Raw genomic sequence first — 23,967 nt, 5'->3', positions numbered from 1 at the left:
AGACTTAAGACACGGAGGTGAGCCTCGTCGTTCACATGCACGGGAGACCTGTCCCACTGCTGGAACCTGTGTGTCTGGGTCAGAATGCTAACAGGTGGATAGAGAGACTTAGACCTAAGAAAGGCATGCATTTCACAGCTCTCTTCCACCATGCAAAAAGGCCTTCAATTTCCAAGTCAATCAAGAGGCTGAAAATAGAACAATGTGCTAAATAGAGCCACAGCATATAATAAACTAACACTACGGACTCCGCTTAATTGAAGTGAAAAAGATGTCCCTTATTTTCTTCGCCTTCTCTTTCTTCCTGGCTTCTCTCTGTCATTTTATGTAGATTCCCATGTAGCTTTTCTCTTGATTATTATTATTTTTGAAATAGACTTCCATATGAAATCAAGACTAGGGAGTCAATCATTAATTCCTTGCATGTAAGTTATCCGCCCTTGGCAGTAGATGCCCCCAAGATGACACACCAGTATTGGCTTCATTTCCCAACAACATAGTAGCAGCTCCCAACTACCATTCCATTAAGAACATGGACGACTTTGGTAAAAAGTGCCAGAGAGTTAGGGAGTCCTGTGACAGTAAGAGACCCAAGTTAAGTTAAATAAGTACAGCAGGCATGGACCACAACCTACTTTTAAAACTGTAATTTGGAAGAAGAAATGACATCCCCCAAACCTTGTGTAACCTTACGTCTTCATGGATTAGAGATTGGCCAGTAAGCTTCATCTTTATTATCATTATTAGCTTTCATTTACAAGAATATCTTATTGAGAGGAATAACTTTTGCATTGTTTTTGAGATTCGGATTTATAAGGAAGAGTTATAAACACCTGGCTTCTGAGAAATGTAATGTACAGCCACAGATATTTCTTTCATCTCAATGTCATTTTCACCTCATTTACTAAAGAACAGTGGCTTACACTGTCATAAAGCAAATTGTAATCCAGACCTCCTAACATTTCTCTTTTCCTTTATTCTAGTCAAGGACTCTTATCTAAACCACTTTGCCTCCTGCTGTGGCAATGGTTTATATTCTTAAAGGTTTGCTCTCAAGAGGGGAAAAAATGGTACTTAACCATTAACCATACTAGTAAAATGTCCCTAATGTGATACTGTTAGTACTCACACACGGTCTATTTCATGGAAATTGTAGTACAGACAAAACACACTTTAATAATGTGATCCCAGGGCTCTAGGGCCACCACTGGGCCGGCTGTTAGTAGTCATGGAGCTGAGATGGAAGTCTGCACGGTGATAATAACCACTGTGATTCAGTGAACACCTACTGTGTGCCAAGGACAGTGTTACAGACCTTAGAATCATGTCTAATTCTCCCAACTATCTGAGACAGTAGGTCTTATCTCCATTTTACTTTTTAAATTTTTTATTTTAAAAAAATTTTTTGGCCACACTGCATGGCGTGTGGGAACTTAGTTCCCCGACCCGGGATCGAACCCACACCCCCTGCGATGGAAGCACGGAGTCTGAACCACTGGATGGCCAGGGAAGTCCCTCACCTCCATTTTATAGGTGAGGAAAGTCTGGCTTAGGGAGGTAAAACAACCTTATCAATATCAGACAGGAATTTGGCAAACTGCCTGGCCTCCCTGCCTGGCTCTGCAGGGTTAGATTCTATCCATTTTAATGCCACAGCAGTAAGACCTTGGACAGGTTGTTTACCACCCTGAGCCTCAGTTTTCTTCATCTATAGAACAAGAAGCCTACTACTTGCCCTTCAAAGGGCTGCTGTGACAGTGAACTAAAGCAGGTAATACACATAGCACAATGGCCCGTACCTAGTAGGCAAGCAATAAACACCAACTAAGGAGAGAAGATGACATTGCTGCATTTTTATGCCTTCCTGGCAATTTTTACATCCTAAAGTTCCCAGAGTTCTTGCCTTTCTTTTTTTTTTTTTAAACTCATCTGTATTTAAAATATTCTAATACTTATCTCTCAGGACACTATGCATTGAGATGTTCAGGTTTTATTCTGGTAGGCAGGGGAGGGGCAGAAAACAGAGATAGTGAAATAATTATCTTTATCTTCTAGTTCTCAGTCTTATCTAGTTCCTCAGTATCATTATATTCTGTATTTACCTATTTCGTCCAGACCCTGAGAAATCCGAACTATGAATTTATGTATTTATCCTTCTAAGGCAAAACAAACAAAAGAACAGCAAAACTATTAAAACCCTACCACCAACTTCTGACTTCAAGTATAAAATATCCCAGATTTAAATGCTACAACCATATTTGCCTGGTGGGTACATCTTTCTCTGTTTATGAAAGTACAGTCATGGGACTTCCCTGGTGGCGCAGTGGTTAAGAATCCGCCTGCCAATGCAGGGGACACGGGTTCCAGCCCTGATCCAGGAAGATCCCACGTGCTGCAGAGCAACTAAGCCCGTGTGCCACAACTACTGAGTCCACGTACCACAACTACTTAAGCCCACGCACCTAGAGCCCGTGCTCCGCAACAAGAGAAGCCACCGCGATGAGAAGCCCGCGCACCACAATGAAGAGTAGCCCCCGCTTGCCGTAACTAGAGAAAGCCCACGTGCAGAAACGGAGACCCAATGCAGCCATAAATAAAGATTAATTAAAAAAAAAAGTACAGTCATGTGCAAATGATTTATCTCAGCTTCATCCTGTTATAACAACCCATCAAATGTATATTCCCCATCCACCATGCAAATGGGTAAATAAACTTTTCAGCTGACATACAACATGGCACACCTTCTCCGCCACAAAACTGTCTCCTATTATTACTCAGCTCTAAATAATACAAGAAGAGCTTTTACTTTGTTTAACTGACAAAAGTCAGTCAATTCTCACCCTTTCTGTTTGAGTAAGTTTGGCACTAGGTCCTAAAACTAAGGTATAAAAGTAGTGGCATAGCCTCCTTGGCATACTTTTCCTGAACAGTTGTTTCCAGAGTCACTGATTCATTCAAACCAAAATTATTTAGCACCTGCTATGTGCCAGGTATGGTGCCAGGTCCCTGAGATACAAGCACTGAGCAAAAACAAGGAGCTTATAGTCTGGTGGAAGAGACAGAAATGCACTGAATAATCACACGATCACTGCAACTCAAACAAGGGCTAGAAAGGGAAATGCTACATGCCTATCATGGGGGGATTTGACCTGCTTAGGGAGGACCAGTGGGCCTTCCCACAAAAGCAACACTTGAGCTGAGGTATGATTAAAGATGATAAGGGGTCCATGAAGTAAAAAGAGGCAAGAAGAGCATTCTAGAGAGATGGGAAGCAGCAGCACGGGCAGATGGAAGAAGGCCAGTGTGACTGGAGCACAGAGACCAAGGAGACGCTTGTTATGAGCTGAAGCTAGAAAGGCAGGTGAGGGCCAACACAGATCCCCACGGTCAAGTTAAGGAGTCTCAGCTTTATCCTAAGAGCAATGGGAAGGGACTGAAGGGTGGTGACACCAACTCATTTGTATTTTGACTGCAGTGCGGGGGACTAGAGTACAGTAATTCACAGTGGAAAGAGATGAACCAGTTAGGAGGCTGCTGGCTCACGATCCAGATAAGACTATGGCGGTTTGGACCAGACCAGTGATGAGGGAAATAAATATTTAGAAGGCACACGTTGACAATACCAAGTGTGAGTACTGTATTATGAGCTGTGCACGCATGCTTGGAATTTGACCAACAACCTGTGAGACAGGTATTCTTTTCTGTATTTTATAGATGAAAATGACTGAGGCACGCAGAAACTTGTCCAAAGTCCAGGTGGTAAATAACAGAACTGGAACCCAAGCTCATGGTTATTCAACTTCAAAGCCAACTACAATATTATTGTGTAAAAATTAGAAATAGAGTTAGAATAAAGGGTCTCTACAGCCAAACTTCAAATCTTAGAAGTTTCTTGATCTATTTCATCAAGGTACCAATGATGAGCCCTGAAGAACACAGCCTTAGGACTCCCCTTCATAACACGGATTCTCTTCTGAAGGTTTACACCACAGAAGGCATACCTATTTCAACGTATCGGCTCGGCAAGTCCCTCATTTCACTGGCATGCCGTTCCTTCACCGAGCATATCTAGAAAAGAAATTCACAGGTTATTTTATTCATCTGATAGAAAACTCTTCATCACGTGTCATTCACTATATGGTACTTTTGCTAAATTAGCCGTGTAGCACTCAAGATGGAATGCACACAACCTACCCTGTGACTTAAGTGATGGAAATTAACTTCAATGACATATAGCAACCATTACTTATATTCTCTGACACTATTCTTCAATAAAGTTTTATTCGAGGACAAAGAAAGGAAGGAAACTAATATAGTTTTAATATGGTTTCAGTGACCCATTCTCTGCAACTCTACTCACAGATTCCTTCTATCTATCTCTAACAGAAGCACCCACAGTAGGTCTTGTGTTTCTGATCACATATTAGTAACATTTCACTGTTGCTAAATAATACTTTGCAAAAGCGTCACATGCTCTTCTTCTTCTCTTGAGCATATTAAAATCAATGTATTATATAATTTAAATCAGGGGTGCCAAACAACAGCCCGGCCCCTGGTCTGCTTTTTTTATGGCCTGGAAGCTAAAAAGAGTTTTTGTATTTTTGAAGCCTTGAAAAAGTGAAAAGGAGGGAGGGAGGAAGAGAGAGAAGGAAAAACAGAAATAAAAGGAAAAATACTCAGCAGAAACAGTATGTATCATGCAAAGTTTAAAATATTTACTACCAGCCCTTTACAGAAAAGTTTGCCAACTCCTATTTTCAATTGTATGTATACAGTTTGGATAGAGATTTTATATATTTATTTTTGTATATATCTCACTTACACACAACCCTTAACACATACGTGTGTTAACAGTGGATGTTTTAGGGTGGTAAGACTAGAGATACTTTATATTTTCTTTGCTATATTTTCTAATGGAAATGTATTCTATTTTGTAATAAGAAATGAGAAAAATTCACGTTATTCACGTTAAGTTCAGCCATCCAGGTTAAGACTGAGTCTCAAACGTCCATCAACAGATGAATGGATAAAGATGATGTGGTACATATATACCATGGACTATTACTCAGCCATAAAAAGAACAAAATAATGCCATTTGCAGCAACATGGATGGACGCAGAGATTATCATACTTGTGGTTGCCAAGGGGAAGGGGGCTGAGGGAGGGAAGGATTGGTAGTTTGGGATTAGTAGATGCATTCTATTATATATAGAATGAATAAACAACACGGTCCTATTGTATAGCACAGGGAACTAAATTCAATAACCTGTGATAAATCATAATGGAAAAGAATATGAAATAAATCATAATGGAAAAGAATATATATATGTATATATATGTATAACCAAATCATTTTGCTGTACACCAGAAATTAACACAACATTGTAAATCACCTATACTTCAATTAAAAAAAAAAGCTGAACCTCAAGTTAAGTACTGATCTTATACAACTTTCATCAGGGACTAGTTTTTTTTCCTTTTTCTTTTAGGCAGCATTTATTGTGTTAATTTATAGCTGCAACCCTAAGTATAGCTACCATATGAAAAATTGTAAAATACAGAAAACCCAAAGGGAAAAAACCAAATTATTATCTGTGGTCCCACAACAAAGTGAACACTATTAGCAACCCACACTTTTGGGGAAGCTACTTTTCTCAACCTAAAATTACTACAATTAATTTAACGTATTATTTAAATATCCTTACATAATTCTTTAATGTCTTTATAGCATTTCATTACAGGGATATACTGTCATTTATTTACTCAATCCTATTTTAGACATTAGTTTTTTCTTCTATCTATCTCTGATGCAAGCAATAGTGCAATCAACGTACTCGTGTATAAAACTGTTGGACTTTTGTTGCCTTAGGATAAATTCCTAGAAGTAGAATTGATAGATCAATGTACATTTTTTTAAGGTTTGGTCTGGCTAATATCCATGTCCAAATCACTGTCCAGGAACACGGCAACTACCTGACAGTACAGTCATCCCTTGGTATCTGCAGGACCCTGGAGGATACCAAAATCTGAAGATGCTCAAGTCCATTATAGGAAATGGCATAGTATTTGCATATAACCTACAAACATCCTCCTATATGCGTTCAATCATTTCTAGATTACTTATAATACCTACTACAATGTAAATGTTAATAAATAGTTACTGGTTTCCAGCAGATTAAAGTTTTGCTTTTCGGAACTTTCTGGATCTTTTCCCCCCAAATATTTTCAATCGAGGTTGGTCGAATCCACTGATGCAGAACCCACAGACACAGAGGGCCACAGTACTCTCTTTCTCTGACACGGGACTTGAACCCAGTGCTGTGGAGGTACAGGCATTTACTGAGAAGTGACAGGCTATTTTCTCCTTTGATTGGATTCTATCATTTGTTTCCTGTCCATCTCAGACAATTTCCCACTTTCTGTCATTTGTTTCCTGTCCATCTCAGACAATTTCCTGTCCGCTCCCCCAATTTTCCTTCTCTTCGTATAAGTTATCCACTCTTCTATCCACACTTACTAGGGAAACTACTAAATTGTCTAATAGGCACGCTCCACATGCCAACTGAACAACTGCTTTATTTAATGTGTTGATAAAAGTACACATGGAGCAGTGTTCCACGTGGTTTGAAGTGTAACAATAATATATATATATATATATATATATATATATATGAAATAGAAATATTAATTAGCACTTTTTAGCAACTACGGGGCACCTGTCCTGAGCTGAGGGCTTTGTAAAGCAGATAGAGCTCTGTTCTTAGGCAGATTATGGTGCAGTGGGGGAGACAAACAACTAAATAAGGCATTTACTGAAGTGTGATGGAGAAGTACAGAAATACAGAGCAGGGGGCATCTACTAGCAGGGATGGAAGACTTCCTGGAAGAAGCGCCATGTAAGTTGAAGCAGGAGATACAGGACAGGTGCCAAAGGGCAACTTGACAGCTTGGGGCCCTCAACGGGAAGGTAATCAGACAGAAGCAGAGAGGATAGGGGAAGGAGGGGCTAGACAGGAACACGGGGCAGATCATCATGAAAGAGGAAGATGTCATCCTATGAGCAATGAGCATCCTGGAGGGGTTTAACCAGGAGACTGACATCACCTGATCTGCACTCTGAAAAGATCATCCTGGCTGCACTGTTTAGGGCAGAATTAAGGGGGGCGAAACTAGAGTCAGGGGACCCGACGGGGGATGGAGGGAAGTGGAGAGATCTGAGAGAGAGTGACAGAACTTGAGGACTGCCCGGGCCTCTTCCAATCCTCAGACGCCCCTGGAAGGTGATACTACCAGCCCTAATGTAGACACGAGAACACAGAGGCTCTGAGAGCTGCCCAGGACCTCAAGGCTGGAGCTGGGACTCACGCCAAAGCCTGATGGTGTCTCTGGCCATCCTACAGCCCCTCTGAAGACAAGGACACATGACACCACTGGCAGCTGGGCCATGGCCTATACTATCCCCTAGGTGCTGTGGTCAGAGCTCTGTCCCAGAGAGCCCTTACACGATCTTCTCCATCACAACACACACCCCTCCCTCCCTCTGTCCCTATCCCTTCTGTCATCTTCTATCCATCTTCTCCACACCTGCTCCATCCACTCCGGCAATAATGCCTTCCTTTATGTACCACAGAGACTCACCAATCTCACTCCAGTCTCAAGGATCTGCCCCTCCTGCTTCCTCAGCTCACACCCCTCCCCAGCAGCTGCATGGGGTACTAACCCTAAGATTTAAGTTCAAGGTGTCAGCAGGGCCACGCTCCCTCCAGAGGCTCTAGGGAAGAATCTGTTCCTCTCCTCGTCTAGCTTCTGGTGGCTTCCAGCATTCCTTGGCTGCCTCACTCCAATCCCTGCATCCATGGTCACACTGCCTTCTCCTCTTCTGGGGTAGCACTCCCTCTTAGAGGGCCCACCCAGATAATGCAGGGTAAACTCAAGATGCTTCATTAGTCACATGTTTTGCCCGACTCTCTTGCCGCATAAAGAAACATTTATAGGTGGTGGGAATTAGGACCTGCTGTCTTTGGGGACCATTATTCAGCCTAATAGAGGAAGCATTTCTGGTAACAGTCAGCAAACTTCTCACATGTCCCAATAGACTAATTTCCCTTATCTTTCACCGAAAGAAAAGCGAATCACAACAGAGGAAAAAGCCACTTGGTTCATCTAAGAAACTTAAAAAATATCAAGAACATTACTTTATTGGATCAGTAACCACACGCATGGGATAGGGAGACTGGGAATCACTTTTTTATCATAGACTTTGGGGGTACAACCTCCTTCCTGTTACCTTAAATGTGAATCATGTTGTGTTCATTTAACACATGGAAATAATGACCACGTGTTCAATTAAGAAAGAAAGAGAACCTGAATCGTATCAACGAGACTTTACCTCAGATTAACAACACTTATTTTGGTGATAACATTAATAATTTTTATGCTTTTCTTTCCACTGAAGAATTTTAAATAGCCAGGTCTCTTTCATGACTTCTCTGGAATTTTACGGCGTAACAATGACACTGATATTTATCAAGTACAATACTCCAGATCCTATGCTAAGCTCTTCGTTTAATCGTCCCCGAAACATGTGATGTGAGAACAATTAACACGCCCATTTTACAGATTAGGAGAGTAAGACTCAGAGAGGGTCACGCAAGAAGTTAAGTGGAAAAGTTGGAATGGATTCCAGGTCTGCGTGACTCTTCAGAGCCGAGCTCTTCCATTAGACTATGGCTGGGATACTTTCTCACAGCGTCTTTAACTCAGCTAAGTTTTAGTTTACGTTGTTTAGATTAAGGTATATATTTTTAAAGGGAAGAAAACAACTTTTGGCTCTGAAACATCTAATACAAGAAAAACGACTAGGCATGAAATAAAGGTGAATGGATTTGGGGCCTCCATTTGCAGAATAGCTTCATTCACCCAGGCACATATTGGCAGATAATATACGTGACAAAATAGCCCCAAATCTTATCATCCATAATAAGCCTGGGTCTTCACTCCACCAAACTACTACCGAGCAAGCAGGACGATTTCATCTCAACCTTCTTTTTTCCACCATCGGTCCTAGTGAAGAAGCTCAGAATCAAAGCTACGGGAAATGAAAAGAACAATAACGAAAGGGACCCAGGTGAACCAACAACACCTAACACATGCTTTACATAGAGCTAAGGCCAATCGGGTTATGGGAAATTTAAAAAGGATCACAAAGGCAGCACCATTCTGAACATGGAGAAGTTCAGGAGAAAGGATAGATCTGAAAATCTATGCATATGGAAGAATTCAAGCATGAAATGATTATCACATGACAATAATATGCAGGTGAAAATATTCTGGTTCCGAGAAGCCATTCAAGGACTCGCTCTCCTGTGGACCACCTTCGGTAGCTCTGTAACAACACAGACGTACAAGAAATACAAGCAAAACTACCTTGACAGAGGGGCCCCAGCCAATGATCAGTGTCACACTGTCCTTCCAGCAGAGGCTACAGGGATACATATCGGGGCGAAGACTTATATCATCCCGGGGCACGTTGGTGATTCTCTGCTTTGAGGTGATGTCAAAAATCTTCACACCCTGGAAAATAAAATAGCATTAAGCATCCTCTCCTTGGGAGAAGGAAGGTAAAAGAAAATTTATTAATGGCCACTGCTAACCATCAGGGATAACCAGCACAGCAAAGTATCGACAGTGTTTTTTAGGTGCTGCTGGGAGCCGCAGAAACGTTCCTACTCCACAAGAATCCTGTGAAAACCCAAAACGAAAGAAAACCTCTGTCCTTCTTTCTAGGCAAACTAGATTTTATGAGTGGATGGCACAGGCCACTCAAATCCAACACAAGTGGGCAATGTACAGATATCAACAACTGCATTTCCAAAAAGACAGAAAGTCACATCTCTAATTGTATCGTTCCACCACAAATACGGGCTTTGCTTTTCAGAAAAGCTTTGAATCTGCAAAACCACTATATAAAGAAAAACACGCCTGACATTTTAAAGTACTCAAATGGAAACATCAAGCAAGCAGCTAAATGAAAATAGACCAAGAGGCCACATGTCTGTTGACCTTGACTGTGACCCAGGAGAAGTAAGAAAAGTCCTGACTGGCATGGTAGATTCTGGGAGGTTTCTACCATTCAAAATGGAATAGCAGGGGACTTCCCCCGTGGTCCAGTGGTTAGGACTCTGCGCTTCCAGCATGGAGGGCATGGGTTCGATCCCTGGTTGGGGAACTGGGATCCCGCATGCCATGTAGTGAGGCCAAAAAGGAATAGCACTGATTTGCTAAATTATACCTCAAAATTCCAAAAGCTATGCCAGATGTCCAAAAGGTAATTTTTAAACTTTCTACTCGCCCTACTGATATTGAGTAAACTTGAGATAAGTGAAGTACCAAAAATTAGGATCCCCTTTTTCAAAGGCAGGCCTGTTTTGGGTCTGTGATTATACTGAGAGTAAAAGAAAAATCAGCAATATCCTGCCCTTGTTTCATAGCAACTGGCATTTGCCCTCGGCTAATAGGCAAATGGTATTTTCAAGACCACATTTCCAATGCAGCCCTTTCATTATTAAGATGTCTTTTCATTTTCTTGGCTATTCTCCATGCCTCAGCTTTCTTCCTCTAAGATAGAGTCCAGAATATGTTGGAAATTACTCTCCCATGAACACCAAAAGCAATGTAATTTCTTTACCCTCCGGGTATGATATCAATCGCTCCATGTACCTTTTAGAAATTTCAGTGGCAGGACATGAAAGCAACCTAAGTGTCCATTGACAGATGAATGGATAAAGAAGATGTGGCACATATATACAACGGAATATTACTCAGCCATAAAAAGAAATGAAATTAAGTTATTTGTAGTGAGGGGGATGGACCTAGAGTCTGTCATACAGAGTGAAGTAAGTCAGAAAGAGAAAGACAAATACCGTATGCCAACACAGATGTATGGAATCTAAAAAAAAACGGTTCTGAAGAACCTAGGGGCAGGACAGGAGTGAAGACACAGACGTAGAGAATGGACTTGAGGACACGGGGAGGGGGGAAGGCTATGCTGGGACGAAGTGAGAGAGTGGTATGGACATATATACACTACCAGATGTAAAATAGATAGCTAGTGGGAAGCAGCCGCATAGCACAGGGAGATCAGCTTGGTGCTTTGTGACCACCTAGAGGGGTGGGATAGGGAGGGTGGGAGGGAGACGCAAGAGGGAGGAGATATGGGGATATATGTATATGTATAGTGATTCACTTTGTTATAAAGCAGAAACTAACACACCATTGTAAAGCAATTATGCTCCAATAAAGATGTTAAAAAAAAAAAGAGGGAGGAGATACGGGGATATAAAAAAACCCAGAGAAATGGCGGTGGCAGGAGCGCCATCCCTGCCCTTTGTCACAGGGCTCTCGGTCCGGCTGTCCTTCTAGCTCTGAACCAGCGTTAGGGACACTGCTTGTACCATATTATTGGCCCAGGCAATCAGATGGCCCCTCCACTTCACACTCCGTATGTTCCCTTCTCCTTCGTGCAGAACTGAAGACTTCCATCTGCTCATCCAAGACCGTTCAAACAGCAGCAACTAGGGGCAAATATCATGAAAACAGAATTTTAGAAACCAAGAGTCATATATCAAATTCCTTACTATTTTTTCTTGTCCATTCACCGAGTAACAAACTATCCTCAGCCCTTTAAATGTAGGTTTCTAGTGGTACATGATTTGCATTTTGGAAAGCATTCCCAGTCTATCCTTTACCCTATCGAGGACACTGAAATGTGTTTGGGTGTTGAGGTTACTACACAGTCCAGCCACAAGATGGCACCAAAACACCAAAATTCAGGGAAAATAATGTACACTAGTAGAAAGATTTTTATCACAGAAAGTTCTTCAAATAGTTGACCATGAATTAATTTATTTAGTAAACTGGGAAATCAAAACCTGATAATGTTTTCCCTGAAAATAAAATATTAGCCACAGATTAAACTGCAATGATTAGAAGGGGTCTTTCACTTAACCCTAGAAAAATAATTTAACAATGATTTTTGAGCAGTAATTCATGTCATAACATAAGAGAAATTTGCTTTAGGATTAAACTTCTACAAAAACTTCAGAGTAGCTAGGGTCTTTAATCAAAACTTCTACATAAATATGTAGTTCTAGAATTCATGCATTATTAGGGATACAATAAAAAGTTTTTTCTTGATATATCCAATTTAAATCCTGTAAAAAAAAGGTCTTTATACAATATGTCATTTAATACATACAAGGTATAATTTATACATTGTGTAACTTACACTATATAACTTTAGACATGTTATCCTGAAATATACAGTTAACCTTTTAAAAGCAATTGCTGATGAGAGTTTCCATAACAGAATTTTTAAAATTCCTATCATAAGCGTCAATTTCAGTTTACCTTAGTACACCCCACCCCCAAAATAGGGGAAAAAATAGGGAATAGTGGAGAGTAAATTCACAGTATTTATATTTCTTACATGTCTTTCTCAATGGTTAGGCTCCTAGAGCCAGAAGCAGCAGAAAGAAAGGAAAGAAAAAAAAAACCTAAAATTAAATAAGTGTCCACCGTCACTAATAAGCCGAGTTTAGTCAAGTGAAATTGCCAGAAATGTATAAAGTTCTCTATCATCCATGCAAGAGCAAGGGGGCCTCACAACAGCCACAGGGGAGACTGGAGACGGGGCTTCTACTGAGCACAGGTGCTCTCATCGGATAAACACAGGACAGAGTTCCTCTACATACGCGCAGCAACTTTCTAACCCATCTCATCCTCCCCCCGCCCAGGTTCCAAGAAATCACCACCACCAAGCCTCCAGCTAGTGACACTTAGGTACGGCCTCCACCTGTGATTCAGCCTCTCCCTTGGCCATGACGCAGAGAACAGAGCCGAGGCGCCCACGGAGTGTGTGCAGCGTTTTGTGACGGGACAGCTCTGAAACTTGGGATCAGAGGTGAAAGCCTGAGAATACAACTCCTGCCACGTATAAGATCACAGTTCACTAAAGACAGGTAGCTAAAGACAACTGTATTCAACATGAGGAATTGGTAAGGTCACAATGTCTGTCTTCCCTCTGTGGCCTGGGTCAGGGGGAGGGGATTGTAAGAAGTGGGCGGGGCCCGGGAATGCTCCACAAGCACCTGTTGGAAGGGAGGATTGGCTGGATGGCCAGGGGAAGATGCCCCATGGCATCAAATTCCCCTCCCTCACCAATCCCCACCTAGAAATGGCCAACGTAGTATTAAAAGGGGAATAATCTGTACCTGGGTGAGCAAAATTAAATATGCCCTCAATTTTAAATTAGAAATTCTGTAAAACATGATAGAAAGAAGATCCCAGGGAAGGCTGTGGTCCAACTCATTACAAGAAAGAGCCCACCTCGGTCAAGTATATAGCAGAATGACACTCAGTGCAGTGGCGGCTGGAGGTGAGGGGAGTCACAGGGGAACTCTCAGGCAGGGACACAGGGGCCTTGATCAGCACTGGCAGAGTCACACCTGAATAGCCACTCCTGCTGTTGCCTGGAGACACAGCTTGGAAGAAAAAAGCAGGCAGGCTGGCACAGGAGGGCAGTTGTGCCAGTTATGTGAGGTGGGCAGTGCCTGTAGAAAGTTACCTTAATAAATACAGAAAGCAAGCTTTAAAAAAATCCAGCACTTCCCTGCTGCACCAATGATTACATTCTTTGGTAGCTGTTTTCCCAACAGACACTGTGTTCCAATTCAGCAAAAATGAAAACATAAAACTTCCTTCTCCCACCACTGTCCAGAGTAAAAGATGTGGAAACGTTCTCACAAAATCTACAGGCAACTTCACAGCCACTTCTAGTAAATATGTGCTAACAAGAAGAAAACCAGCAATTTGGAGAAGTACACTATTTGAAAACAATAAAACTTGTCTAGGGAATAAGAAAAAATCTCCCACTCCTGACACATGACTAAGACATTCCGTAAAGTAGAGAAGAACTTCACAAATAATTCTCCTTATTCTCAGGTGACAAGAAAATTAAGCAAGAAATTAATAACAAAGGATAAGAAGAGCAAAACAGAAAAAAACTGAAACAAAAAAATACTCTCTCTCCTTGGGTAAAAGAGGAAATCGGGGCTTCCCTGGGGGCGCAGTGGTTGAGAGTCTGCCTGCCAGTGCAGGGGACATGGGTTCGAGCCCTGGTCTGGGAGGATCCTACATGCCGTGGAGCAACTAGGCCCGTGAGCCACAACTACTGAGCCTGCGCATCTGGAGCCTGTGCTCCGCAACAAGAGAGGCCGCGACAGTGAGAGGCCCGCGCACCACGATGAAGAGTGGCCCCTGCTCGCCGCAACTAGAGAAAGTCCTCGCACAGAAACGAAGACCCAACACAGCCAAAAAAATAAATAAATAAAAAGAGGAAATCGAACTGCAACCAGAGCACTTGGAAAATGAAAATACAAATAGCACAGACCTAAACTTTAGGGGATGCAATCAAAGTTGTAAACAAGGGAAAGTCCACAGCTCTCAAAGTTAATAATGAACAAAAACAGATGGGTGCGTACTAGCTACACAGCAAAAACAAAATACTTTATCGAGGGAGAGAGAAGGAGAACTAAATAAATGGAAAGATATTACGTTCCTGGATGATAAGACTCAAAGTTCTCACTGAAGACCTTAAGTCTTACGAAGTTAACCTAAGATTTTAATGCAAACCCAAAGGAAATCCCAAAGGAACTTTTTCTAGAGCTTCCAAAATGCTATGAATTTATTTGAAAATATGTGAGAATAACAAGAATTTTTTTTTAAATTAAGTAATTTGGGGGTGGGCCTGTGGATGTGCCCTGCCAGACAGTAAAACATTATATGAAATTAACACCCCAAACAGTATAGCAGTGGTCTCAGAATTGACAGGTGAAGGAAAAAGGAAAGGAAAAAACTGACAAAGATGAACCAAAATGATAAGGTCAGACACTGGGGCAAGGGACATGGCTGTCTGTGTGTGTACGTGTGTGTGTATGTAGGACCCACAATCTTTCTGAAGGATCCTTTAGCATTATGGGCTCAAAGCTTTAAAAAATGTCCCCAGGAAGTCCTAGCCTAGAAATTTATGCTAACAAGTGATCGGATAAGTGAGCAAAGAGTTATGTAAAGTTATTTATAATGGCCAGAAATAGACTGAGTAAAATGTAGTAGAGCTACACAGCTGAAGAGTATACAATCATTTCTAAATGATTTTATATATGGACTCTTATTAACAGAAAAAGAGGTTCAGGGCATAGTAAATAAAAAAGCAGATTGCAAAACAGGATTAAATATGATGACTTTTAAATAAAATATGAATGTGTATCCATATATTAAAATCTGAAAGACACATTACAAAGTAATCATAATTAATTCCAGAAAGAGGTAACAGGCGATTTTATATTATTTCTATTTTATAATTATTCCGCATGGCACATGTGAATTATTTTTTATAATGTTAATAGGCGGATGAAAATCCCTTCTCTAATTTGTACAGTCAGGATAATTTAGGGGAATATTTGAAACAAAACAATATCAAAAAGTTCACTGGAACTTGAAGGAATGGTTGCAGCATCCTGACTATGTGTTAGAATTAATTCACATAAACTGTACTTATTTTTTAAATAAAACATTTAACTTGTAGAAAATTGTTAATAAAGTCCTGTTGTAATTCAAATCAAACTCACTCCACTCTATCCTTTCTGCTGTGGTCAGTGTGCTTTCAGTTATAGGATGAAGCTGAGGCCACCAGCCTCCTTTGTCTCCTGCTCTAGCTCCAAGGGAAGCTTCCAGCAGAGGGCAGGAAGAAAAGGAGAGAATGCTGAATTCAGTCTGAGTTTTCAGAGTTCTATTACAATAAACCTTGTGTAACCTGCTCTGACACAAATCAAAGGAGCAAAGGAGCTTCTCCCTTATTTTTATAATTCGGACGGCGGCATCAGTGGTACCCATTCTGTGCCACTGATGGGTACTCAAAAACAGGAGGTGGGGGGCAGCTAATATCCTAGCTTCTGTAAATGAAATAAATTTTAACTAATTTCCATTACAATTTTAGACACGATTCATGTTATTTTCCCCATGTCTTTCAAACAGCGGTAGTTTCATCACTTTATATTTGAAAACTAAGAAATTTATATTTTATATAAATTTTTATATAAATTTTATATAAGTTTATATTTGAAAACTAAACAAACAGCCTTAAATATATTAGACAGGACCATTATTTCGGAGAATTCTTTCGTACATCAAAATAACTTCCCCCTGATTTCCTGGTTCTACATACGTCTTACGGTCATGCTGGTTCTGAGTCATGCGATCGTCAGCACCATTTTATATCTAGTTCACTGAGATCATGTATTTTCTTCTCCTCTTCCTAGCAGACTGCAAATCCATCGGGGAGAGAAACCACATGTTATACGTACTTTGCTAGACACACAGGAATAACAAATATTAGATACTGAGTAGGCTTTCCTAGGTCTGCAAGTCTTATTCTTTCCTTTGTGGTCCATACACACAATGTATTTGCTACAGGAAGAGCTGTGTGATTCCCAAATCCCCCAGTTACTCGGCCCATCTTTAGTTAGTAAGGTCCCTACACTATTTCAGACACACTGGCATCTGCCCTTATCTCAAAACTCTATAGGAAAAGGACCCTGAGACTGACTCATCCAAGGAAAACATCTGTACCTTGAGAAAGGGCTCATTTATTCTGACTCTATGTCCTACTCCTGAAATGCTGGTCTCTTTCCCTTTGCTCAACGCCAGAGGATATAATTTGTGTTCAACTTGTCAAAAAGTTGAAAAGTCCTTTGAAGGTGAGTCCTCCCTTAACTGCAGCCCCTTGATTTCAGGGATGTCCACTGGCCTCTCATTTGGCCTGATCAGTGATCCCTGGAATGGGTTTGACTGCCTGCTCCAGGGCTCTCTGGACTGTCACAGGGCCCACTTCTCCTGGCCGTCCCCTCACCTGGCCTGCCTCTCTCCTCTATGTTACCTGCCTGACCCCTTGAAGCATTTATTTCTGCCTTCCCTCTCCACTCCACTTAATTCTTTTTTTTTTATTTTTATTTTATTTTGGAGCATAGTTGATGAACAATGTTGTGTTAATTTCAGGTATACAGCAAAGTGATTCAGTTATACATACATGTGTATCTTGTGTATCTATTCTTTTTCAAAGTCTTTTCCCATTTAGGTTATTACAAAACATTGAGCAGAGCTCCCTGTGCTATACAGTCGGTCCTTGTTGGTCATCTACTTTAAATAGAGTATTGGGACAATCCCAAACTCCCAATTCACCTAATTCTTTACTTATAAGTCCTATTTCCTAATCCACACATAGTATAAAACCTTAAACGTCAGCTAGTAATTATGGAATTATTCCCATTACTGTCCTTTGAAACTCTTCAAGTACAACCATGCTGTACATACAGGATTTGATGGATAACATTCTGTAAGACATACAGTTTCAGACAGGAGGGGTCAGGATTTTTCCATCCTAATCTATGGGCATTTCAGGCAGAAACACACTATCTGGCAGGAATGCCAAAGAAAGCTCTATGTCGTCAAGTTAAGACGAGACAATCTGCTTTTCTTACACACATTCTATGCTAATTTAACTACCACAAAACTATCTGCCTGTATTTCACTGACATTTAATAAAATCCATTTCTTTTTTGCAGCCATGAAACTGCCTAGAGACCTACTGAGCACAAATCTTCTACAAAGCATTTTAGAGGGGAAGCCATTGGGTGAACTACCTTTAAAAGCAGCTGGTTAATTTATTTGGTTCATCTTCCACATCCTGTAATACTGAGTTGTCATTATCACAATACTGAGAGCAATTTAAGCTCAATGGGAGCTAAGTACATAGAGAGGAAAAACTGTTTCCAAGAGGTCTATTTTTTTGTTGGAGAAAGTACTTTAGGGCTTTATTTCCCATAAATCCACGTTCTGGCAGTCAGCACTCTCAGTACTTATATTTCAATGGGAGCCCTCAGATCCTCAGCAATATACTTTATTCTCCTATGTTTTGTGCTGATAAATCTATCTAGAACTTTCCTGCACCACATCCCAGCATCTCCCACACACGGGCATGATTCCTATTGGGCTGTAATAAAGCTGCCAGTTCTGGTAGCCTAACACCCGTCATTACCCATCACCATTCTTCCCTCATGGAGGAAAGGGAGGGTGACTGGCCCTTTTTTAATCACTTTGTGATCTTCCAAGTATATAAATCATTTGAGTCCTTCAGGCTCCCTAAACACCAGCATCACTGCTTGCTCTGAGTCTGGGGTCTAATAAGCCCATGGGCAAGGGTGTTCCACCAGGAAGGATCGAGAGGCTTGGAGAAAACAGACTCCACAAAAGACAAAATGCTTGATCAGAGAAGATGCTGGAGTGTGAGACAATAAAACAGAGAAACAGGGAAAGAAAAGCAAAACCCAGCAACTTAAAATATGCCAAATAAGGGCTTCCCTGGTGGCTCAGTGGTTGAGAGTCCGCCTAACGATGCAGGGGACGCAGGTTCATGCCGCGGTCTGGGAAGATCCTACATGCCGCTGAGCGGCTGGGCCCGTGAGCCATGACCGCTGAGCCTGCGCGTCCAGAGCCTGTGCTCCGCAACGAGAGAGGCCATAACAGTAAGAGGCCTGTGTACGGCAAAAAAAAAAAAAAAAAAAAAGCCAAATAAGGCTGTCCCAGTAAAAACAGACACAGGGCATAATGATGGGGAGGACTTATCACAGAAGGATTTTAAAATCCAAGATTGGAAGAGATTAGGGATAAAATGGAAAAAGTCAAGAGGTCAAGTAAAAAAAAAATTAGTGAGCATGGAGAAGACCTGGGGTGGTAGCTGGCTGCTGACAGCAGATAGGAGTCTTGAATCTTGATGGAGACAGAAGTGACCGAGAAGAACCCCACAGAGCAGAGAACACCTTTGTCCTGCTTCCTGCTTTGGCTCAGTACCAAAGTTTAAAACACACAGCCTTTCTAAACACCACTGAGAGAGAACTTAAAACATGTAGGAAGAAAACAGGGATTTCCCACATATATTACTGTTTTCAATTCGGTGGTTATTTCCTGCATCCCCTTTCCCAAAAGGTGAGTTAACACGTTTAAAAGCAGTTAAACACAGGCCAGATACTGCTACCAGAGAAAGTCTCTGTACACAGGTGGATTTCCAGAGGCCACCTCACAGGCTATTTGCTTCCAAGCAATATCTGAATAAACACAACTAAAACACACACAGGTTTTGGACAAATCCTTGAAGTTAACTATTCCTGTGAAAACTATGTAGCCAGAAATATGCTTTGAAATTTAAGAAAACACCATATCAACGTAAGGTAACAGTCAATTTAGTGACCAAGAAATACAAGCTATGGGTTCAAGGTGAACCAAAGAAGTTAAACATAAGATATGCCACTTAGGAGCAGCCCCTTTATATTAAAAACAAACAAACAAACAAAAAAAAACCCCAAAAAACCCCACACAAAAACAAACAAAAAAACTAGCAATGACAGAGAGAGATAATCTATATATCTACTTGCCCATCTGCATGGGTTTAGCAGTCAACTGTAGCCAGCACGTGAGGCAAACTCCTATTCAAACTAGCAATCTGCAGTTCCTTCATATGCAACTCACAATTGTAAATGGGATTCCAGAAATGAATGGGGCATTTAAAAAATAGTTTTACCACTAAAAACAAAACAAACAAGCAAGAAAACAGAAAACCTTCCAGGTGGGTCCTGCAGACTTAATAGAACTGGTTGTTCATGTCAAACACCTTGGGTCTGTTTTTCAGTTTGCAGCTGTCTGAGGGTCTGTTTCCTGGGGCTGGCTTCAAGGTTGGACCCCTTGCCCCGCTAAGAGTAGAGAAAACACAAAAGCCATCCACTGGGTGATGAAACGAATTAATGTTCTGTGCGATGAACAAATATCTCTAATTTTAACTACGCATAATCTCAATCATCGACGATTCAGGGGGAGATCTTTGCACAGCGAGGTTATGAAAAAGAAACACAAAACTGCTAAGTCTTGAATAAGAGAAAGAGTCACCTGAACACACAGGTTTACGGATCTGAACAAGCACTTCACTCAATGCAAAGTAAAGCAAAAGGGAACCAGCAAGGACCTACTCTATAACACAGGGAACTATACTGAATATTTTGTAATAACCTATAAGGGAAAAGAATCTGAAAAAGAATATGTACACACACACATATATACATATATATATAATGGAATCGCTGTGCTGTACACCTGAAACTAACACAATATTGTAAATCAACTATACTTCAAGTAAAAAAAAAAACAACAAAGTGAAGCAAAAGGGGAAAAGTACAGATCAGGACACTGCCTACAGAAGAAACCAAGTGAAATGAACCTGACTTTAACTGGGCACCGTGGCTTGTCTTCGAGAGCCTCCAAGGAAGCAGCAGGACAGATGGTTTGGGGGCAGACTCACATCTGTGGAGTAGAATATATTCGTCCTCTTTGTACATGGTTCAGCATCTACTCTAAAGCCTCATTATGACTTCTATATAATGCCTCCCTAGAACAAGAATAATTATTCCAGGTTTAGCTAAAATTGGAGAAAAGGCTGCAGGCTATTCAGTAAGCAGCAATAATTTGTGCTCAAACTGACAATAAATATCAAACGGACAGTCGTCGATTGTCCTGGCTTCTATGGTAATATTAAAAGCTGCCCCAAGCTAATACTACAACCAGAGAAATCACAAAGGAAGAGAGATAAGTGACTAGTAAATAAAAATGCTCAAAATCACTAATAATTTAAAGAAGTTACAAAACAGCACATTGGAATCTCTTTCTATGTATATCAAATTGGCAGGCTGATACGGTGAAACGGGTCCTCTAACACAGATGGTGTCAATCAGTGTGTTTTCTGGAATGTACCTTTACCTGGCGGTTATGTATCCAAAGCCTAAAAGATAATCATAATCTTTGACCCAGTCATTCTAATCGTAGTGCTAGGAAAGCATTCAGAAACACAGACAAAAGATTTCTAGCTTCATTACAGCATGATTTATGCTAACCCCAAACTGGATACAACCTAATGGTCCAATAATATGAGAATGATTAAGAAAAGTAAATAGACCCACAGGATGGAATATTATGTAACCATTAAAGAACATCTGAGCTAAGATTAGACTTCAATAATGTAGGGAATTTCATATGATTTACAATGCTAAGTTGAAAACAACAAAAATAGTTGGGATTACTTTATACATTCTTTTATTATTGCTTTTTATTATTATAAAAGGCATGTTTTCTACCAAAAAAAAAAGCAGAAAATAAAAGCCAATGAAGACCAGAAAGAACACTAATAATCCTGCCCGGATATTGTTAATAATATATGTTAATATTATTAATATTGTTAATAATTTGGAATACAGCTTTCCAAGAAATTGCTACACCAGACATTTATATTTCTACCAAAACAACGAAATCAGACCATACATATATTTTCATAAAGTACCTCAATAGAAGTCATCTAGCAAATGTTGGGCATTTTATTTGTCACAACGAAGAAAGAGAAAAGCTGGCACGCAGGAACTGGCCTGCCATTCGTGTTCTCCGGGTGAATATAAAAAAATGTCACAGAACACCAACATCAGACAGGGCCCCGTGACCATGAGATGAGGACAAAACCAGGACTACTCCATAATCATATCTGAACACTGACAGGATATCAATGTTTTCCAAGCCACATAAATGACCAGACACCTCCCCATCCTGGCTGAAAGGAGAGACTGCTGCTTCTTTATCAACATGTCGTTAGCCTTCATTTGGTCTGTCCTCCTTCTAGATATGATGTATTAAGATACCCAGTGATGGAATTACTCTTGCTTCCCGACAGCACCCGATCCAGAGCAAAGTTCTGCTTCCTTAAACCCTCCCCAAACCATCTTTCATCAGCCCAAAACCTGTAACGCCCTCTTTCTAGCACACCCTCTTCCTCATGCCTGGTGGGTGTGTTCCGGAGATCTTTGGCCGCAGGGCACTGACACAGCTAATTCACCACCATTAGATGTTGATTTTGTTCAAATCTGCACTGTTACAAACATCAAAGAGGAATACTGGCTGAAAATGAAGTAGAAAACTGAGAGGGATCAAACAAACAATTAGGGGGGGAAAAGCCCCAAATGCTTAAAGACAAAGGACTGCAAATTTACCCCAACAGTGCTATATGCATACATATATATGCATACACATAGTTTTTATATACTATATACATACACATAGTTTTTATATACTATATACATACACATGTACTATATACATACACATAGTTTTCCCTCTCCAAAGACTGGGAATATTCATTTTCCTACCAAATCACCATTCTGACTAATGGTCTTGCGGGCTAACTGCTTTCCACCAGCAGCATTCCTCCTATCTCCTTTTGGAAACGGACCACCATTCCTGAAATCCAGATTCTACGTGCTCACAGCACCTTATGTGGACCCTCTAACCGAGCTGTGCCCAAGAGGCAGAACTAGTCACACCAAATAGCCCTGTGAAATGACTGTGGTATAGTCTGTACTGGTGACACCAACTTATAATTGCAGTAACTGTGACCCCTTGCTATAGAGCCTTGTCTTAAAAAAAAAAGGGGGGGGGAAGGGAAGAGCTTCTCAAGGTTAATGACAGTTATTTATATAGCCTTATCTTTTTTAAAATTTTATGTTATTTTTTTATTGCAGTAGAGTTGATTTACAATGTTGTCTTAGTTTCAGGTGTACAGCAAAGTGATTCAGTTTTATATATATATATATATATATATATATACACACACACACACACACATATACTTTTTCATATTGTTTTTCATTATATGTTATTACAGGATAATGAATATAGTTCCCTGTGCTCTACAGCCTTATTTTAAAAAGAGAGAGAGGGGCTTCCCTGGTGGCGCGGTGGTTGAGAGTCCGCCTGCCGATGCAGGGGACACGGGTTCATGCCCCGGTCCGGGAGGATCCCACATGCCGCAGAGCGGCTGGGCCCGTGAGCCATGGCCGCTGAGCCTGCGCTCCTCAACGGGAGAGGCCGCAGCAGTGAGAGGCCTGTGTACCGCAAAAAAAAAAAAAAAAAAAGAGAGAGAGAGAGGGGCTTCCCAGTGTTAATGACAGTCCATTGGTACTAAACCCCACAAAAAAAAATAATGAACATACTAAACCAAACAATGATTCTTGCAGAGGAAATAACTATTCCAAATAGTTAAGAACAGCCACAACATTCTCAACATGCAAAGGAAGATATTTTCAGCAAGGAGCAAAGGATGGTTTGATTGCTCTAGGAAGACAGGTGCTAAGCTTATCATCAGAGTCCAGGGGGAAGCCGCAAACAATATGGAAATATCACACATGGAAAAGTTAGTTGAACTCATTAAAGAAAAAAGGTTTCTGTTCTCACCAGCCTTTTGATGGCTATGAAACAAGGGGGATTACTGAAGAAAATGCCGTTGCCATGGATCCATCTCCAGGATGTTGGGAGCTCTACATATCAACATCAAAAAAGCAACTGATGTTTGAGACAAATGAACTTAACTTTGAAAGCAAGGAACAACGCCTGTTTCTGACACTGAAAATGATTTCTATTTGAAGACCTAGATTTCAATTTTTAGCTCCAAGCAGTGCAGCACAGGGAGAAAAACCCACCAAAATATACTTTTACAATATGGCTATTTTACAACTTGGCTTTACCTTCCTAAGAAGCATTTGGAAAGGTTACATTGTGCTTTGCTTCCTATTAGTTGGTGGTTTTTAATCAGTTTTGGTATGTATACAGCATGAGATGAATGGCACCACAATTTATAACACAGTGCCCAGAAGAAATGAAGGTGTTTCTTTACAATGGTTCTACATACAACCACTAGGACATAAATTTGGTGGTTGTCTGGGAAGTAATGTGTAAGAAAAGTTTGCCTGTAGAAAACTGCCTAAGATCAAG

At 40.7% G+C, this 23,967-nt stretch overlaps 1 protein-coding gene across 4 annotated transcripts in view; it reads right to left on the bottom strand.

Annotated features, from left to right (window-relative positions):
• The window catches only part of VPS41 (VPS41 subunit of HOPS complex), a 187,900-nt gene that overhangs the window by 61,900 nt on the left and 102,033 nt on the right, over positions 1–23,967 (bottom strand). For all 4 annotated transcript variants that reach the window (XR_009520589.1, XM_060020220.1, XM_060020222.1 and 1 more), the window contains 3 exons: positions 11,454–11,573; positions 9,427–9,573; positions 4,002–4,068 (listed from right to left, as the gene is read on the bottom strand). Coding sequence is in view for 3 of the 4 variants with exons in the window: in XM_060020220.1 (XP_059876203.1) it covers positions 4,002–4,068; positions 9,427–9,573; positions 11,454–11,573 (334 nt within the window). In the remaining variant the exon portion in view is untranslated. The remainder of the gene's footprint in view (positions 1–4,001; positions 4,069–9,426; positions 9,574–11,453; positions 11,574–23,967) is intronic.

Source organism: Delphinus delphis, chromosome 9 (genome assembly GCF_949987515.2).
Source record: "Delphinus delphis chromosome 9, mDelDel1.2, whole genome shotgun sequence".
NCBI classification, from domain to species: domain Eukaryota; kingdom Metazoa; phylum Chordata; class Mammalia; order Artiodactyla; family Delphinidae; genus Delphinus; species Delphinus delphis.
The sequence above is the reverse complement of the archived record's forward strand: the minus strand, read 5'-3'. Positions and strand labels throughout refer to the sequence as shown.